Raw genomic sequence first — 3,836 nt, 5'->3', positions numbered from 1 at the left:
GGGTGGCTGCTCGCGGCAGGGTCTTGAGTCACTTCCTTCCTGGGTTGTACAATCGCGGCGCGGCTGGGGCTGGGGCTGGGCCCGGGGTGGGGCTGCGCCCCCGCACCCACCACGTGCCGCCTCGTGCCCTGGCAGGGCAGGGCGGGCCCCACGAGCCCCCTGGGCCCTGCTGCAGGGGGTCTGCGCGTGGGGCGGTGGCAGGGTGACGCGGTGGGCGCTTGGCGTGCGGGACCAGTCGTATCCGGCACCGGTGGCAACACCCGTCCCGGGCCTGCCTGGCACCTCCTGACCCTGCCCGGGCAGGCGCTCGCGGGGGCTGAGCTGGCTGCAGGCTGATGCCGCCGGGCGCTTGCGTCCCGGCTTCCTGGTAGAGGCTTCTTCCCCGCGGGGGGAGGGAGGGAGGGAGCAGAGCAGAGCGAGAGGCTTGCCCGGGGCCGCGGTGAGTCAGCACGAGCCGAGCCAGGAGCAGGAATTCCTGTGTCCCACCGTCGCTGCCGCTCTCGAGGACGCCTGGCTGCAGGAGACGTGCCGGGGCGGCGAGCTCTGCGGCTGGGGGCGCCCGTGGCTGGCAGGAACAGAGGTGCCACCAGGGCTGGGTGCTTGAGCATCCTCTGCGGCCCGTGGCCCCCCCCCGCGCTGGTCCCTGTCCCTGCGACGGGGTGGGTGGGAGGCCTCGGTGCTGCTGGTGCTCACACTGGCTGGTGAGGCCTGTCTGTCCCTGCCCAGCGCTGTCCATGTGCCCACATGGCGAGTCCTGGGGTCTCTTGCCAGCCAGAGACAGGTTGCAGGAGGGGGGGTGCTGTGTTCTGCCCGCTTGTGGTACCAAGCACCCCTAGCTGCCCATGGGCTGGCATGTGCGCACGGGCAGAGCGGTGCCGCCCGCTGTCTTCGCCCCAGGTCTCAACCTGGGCGGCTGGTGACGCCCATGCTGCATCCCCTGCAGGTGGCAGTGGCAACCGGAAGGGCAAGAGCAAGAAATGGCGCCAGATGCTGCAGTTTCCCCACATCAGCCTGTGCGAGGAGCTCCGGCAGACTCTCGGTGAGACCCGGCTCTTCCAGCTGCACGGTGCACCAAGCAGCCCCTGTTCTGCACACCCAGCGCCGTGACCTGGCAGCGCCGTGTCTGCTGTCGCAGGAAGGTGGAAGGGCTCTGCCGTGCTGTGACACGGAGCACCTGGTGTGTGGCATCCTCACCAGCACCAGGGCTGGGGTTGTGGGTGTGGGTTGGCTTCCGGGGAGCCCCAGCACTGCTCCCCAGGGTCCCCTGGGCTGCGGAGCTCCCCCAGAGACATGCGCGCCCTGCCAGGGCCCACGGGCAAAGAGGAGCCTCCAGATGCAGCTCATTGCTGCTCCTCATGCCCTGGGGTCCCTGCTCCTGCTCCAGGCCCTGCCTGTTCCCTGGCACCAGGCTGTGGTCTGGGCCTTGCTTCCCACTTCTGACATGCAGCTAAACTGCGGCAGAGCAGCTGAGCACCACGGTCAGCGCCAGGACCCTGGGGGATGCTCCGATGTGGGAGGCAGCTTGGGTTGTGCAGCCCTTGGTACAGTCACTGACTGGCAGTGCCATGGGGATGCGTGGAACCGGCACTGGGGGCATCATGGGGCCCAGCATGCCCAAATCTTTCTGCTGAGCCTCCAGCCCCTTAGGATGGTGCCATTCCCTGCACCCCTGAGCCGGTACCCCTGCAGACCAGAGCCCCGTGCAGCCTGGCCCCTTCCCCCTCGACCTGAGCTCACTTCCTGGTAGGCAGGGAACATGCTGCCTGCCTATGGGGGCATCTCCACCCCTCCAGCTGTGCCTCTGAGCTCATGCACTGCTCAGGAAACCGCAGCTTCCTCAGGAGCTGCTGCACGGGCGGGGGGTGCACCCAGTCCGGGCCTGTGTGGGAGAGCTGATTGCAGCAAGACTGTTGTGCCCCTGGCTCCGCCCTCAGGGAGGGCTTTCCCATGCAGGCAGCAGCCTGAGGTTGGGGTGACTCAAGGGCAGGTGAAGACACCAGCAAGGTGGCTGCTGCAGCTGGGTCATGTGTCCACATCCTTGTAGGTCTGGGATGGTCTTTCCCCCGTCTGCTCCCCGGGTGGGAGTTGGTGTGCCCTGGGGGGTGTCTGAATGGCCCCACAAATGCCTGTGCCTGGCTCAGGCTCAGCAGCGGCTCAGCAGAGCAGTGCAGGAAGCAGGCAGCTGTCCTGATAATCGTGGCTTGTGCTGTGATGAGGACATCCACAGGGGTGGGGCCCGGGGGCTGGCAATGCAGGCACAGACTGGGTACGATGGGGGCAGTGCAATGCCGACTCCCCGCCCTGTGCTTCTGGCCGGCATCGTGGCCTGCAGAGACCAGGCGCCAGTCTGGGCAGCCCCCTCCTGCTCTGAGCGGGTGCAGAGTCCCCAGAGCAGCCTGTGGCCTGGGAAACTGCCCTTGCTGCAGGAGGCTGGATTTGCCTAGCCACCAGCTCTGGCCAGGCCCCAGGACTTTGGACCCAAGGGCAGATCCCTTGTGGGCAAAACGGGTTAATGTCTGCAGGGTGGGGTGTGGCCTCTGTGGGGAGGGAGCATGAGCCAGCTGGAACACTGCGCTCGGGGTGCTCCCAGCTCCCCACTCTTGCTCTCTGCGAGCTGGGGGGTCATAGTCTGTGCCCAGGCGAGGCCAGAATAGTTGCCCTGGGCCCTGTCTGGCTTGCTCAGCTCGTGTTGGGTCGGCTCTGACTCTCTCTCCTCCGCAGAGCGGGACTACCACAACCTGTGTGAGAAGCAGCCCATTGGGCGTGCGCTGTTCCGGCAGTTTTGCGAGACGCGGCCCGAGCTGTCACGCTGCGTCAGGTTCCTGGATGCTGTGGTAAGAGCAGGGCTGGGGCTGGGGCCTGGGCCTGGGCTGTCGGAGGTGCCAGAGCCCGGGGTGCAGGGCCAGAGCAACTCTGTGCTGTGATGCCAGGCAGGGGGGAGCAGCGTGGATGCTGCCCTCCTGCAGGCATCTTGATCCCCTTCTGCCCTCAGGCTGAGTACGAGGTGACGCCTGACGAGAAGCGCAGGGAGTGTGGGCAGCGCCTAATCGAGAGTTTCCTGAGCCCTGAGGTGAGCCAGTAGCACGGGGTGGGCTGGGCATGGACACCTGCATTGTTCTGTGCCCCCCAGCCTGGGAAGTATGGGGCTGGGCAAGGTGCTGGGGCTCTGCTTCCTTGGCAGGAGGGCCCCAGGGCTCAGTCCCATATCTGACTTGGCATCTCCTGCCCACAGAGCACGGACCATGTGCCCGAGATCCCCATGCAGCTGGTGGGTGCATGCTGCGAGAGGCTGGAGCAGGAGTCCTCCAAGGAGCTCTTCAAGGAGTCCACCAGGTAAGTCGGTAGAGCTGGGCTGGCCTTGCAGGGTGTGGGGGAGCGCCCCTGGGATAGGTGTGGCCAGCAATGTGGGTCTGGGATGTGGAGGAAGCTGGCGATCAGGGCAGGCCTGCAGCACCGCACCTTGCACAATTGGAGCTGGAGCTGTGGCAATGGGCAGAGTCAGGGCTGCCTGTGGTGAGGTGCTGTGGTGCAAGTCCAGGCACACGGCCAGGTTCTGCCAGCTGCCCAGGGCCGTTTGCAACAGCCACAGGTGGTGGGTGCATATCTGGGATGCCCACCCAGCGCCCTACTCATAGAATCATAGACGTCGGGTCGAAGGGACCTTGTAGATCTTCAAGTCCAACCCCCAGCCTGGGCGGGAGAAAAGACTGGACACAATGAGTCCAGCCAGGTAGTCATCAAGCCTCTTCTTAAAGATCCCCAGGGTAGGAGCCAGCACCACTTCCCCAGGAAGCTGGTTCCAGCTCCTAGTCGCCCTGACTGTGAAGTAGTTCTTG

The 3,836-nt window shown here is 66.0% G+C and overlaps 1 protein-coding gene across 2 annotated transcripts in view; it reads left to right on the top strand.

Annotated features, from left to right (window-relative positions):
• Window positions 1-402: 402 nt before the first annotated feature.
• The window catches only part of GRK6 (G protein-coupled receptor kinase 6), an 11,577-nt gene continuing 8,143 nt past the window's right edge, over window positions 403-3,836 (top strand). Inside the window, exons 1-5 of one of the 2 annotated variants that reach the window (XM_019535347.1) lie at window positions 403-580; window positions 944-1,039; window positions 2,722-2,834; window positions 2,993-3,070; window positions 3,233-3,333. In XM_019535347.1, the coding sequence (XP_019390892.1) occupies window positions 988-1,039; window positions 2,722-2,834; window positions 2,993-3,070; window positions 3,233-3,333 (344 nt within the window). In that variant the 5' untranslated portion in view covers window positions 403-580; window positions 944-987. The remainder of the gene's footprint in view (window positions 581-943; window positions 1,040-2,721; window positions 2,835-2,992; window positions 3,071-3,232; window positions 3,334-3,836) is intronic. The other variant, XM_019535346.1, reaches the window with a different exon arrangement.

This window comes from Crocodylus porosus, unplaced genomic scaffold (assembly GCF_001723895.1).
Source record: "Crocodylus porosus isolate Cpor-Errol unplaced genomic scaffold, CroPor_comp1, whole genome shotgun sequence".
Classification (NCBI taxonomy): domain Eukaryota; kingdom Metazoa; phylum Chordata; order Crocodylia; family Crocodylidae; genus Crocodylus; species Crocodylus porosus.
Note: the sequence above shows the minus strand (reverse complement) of the source record. Positions and strands in the feature narration are given on the sequence as shown.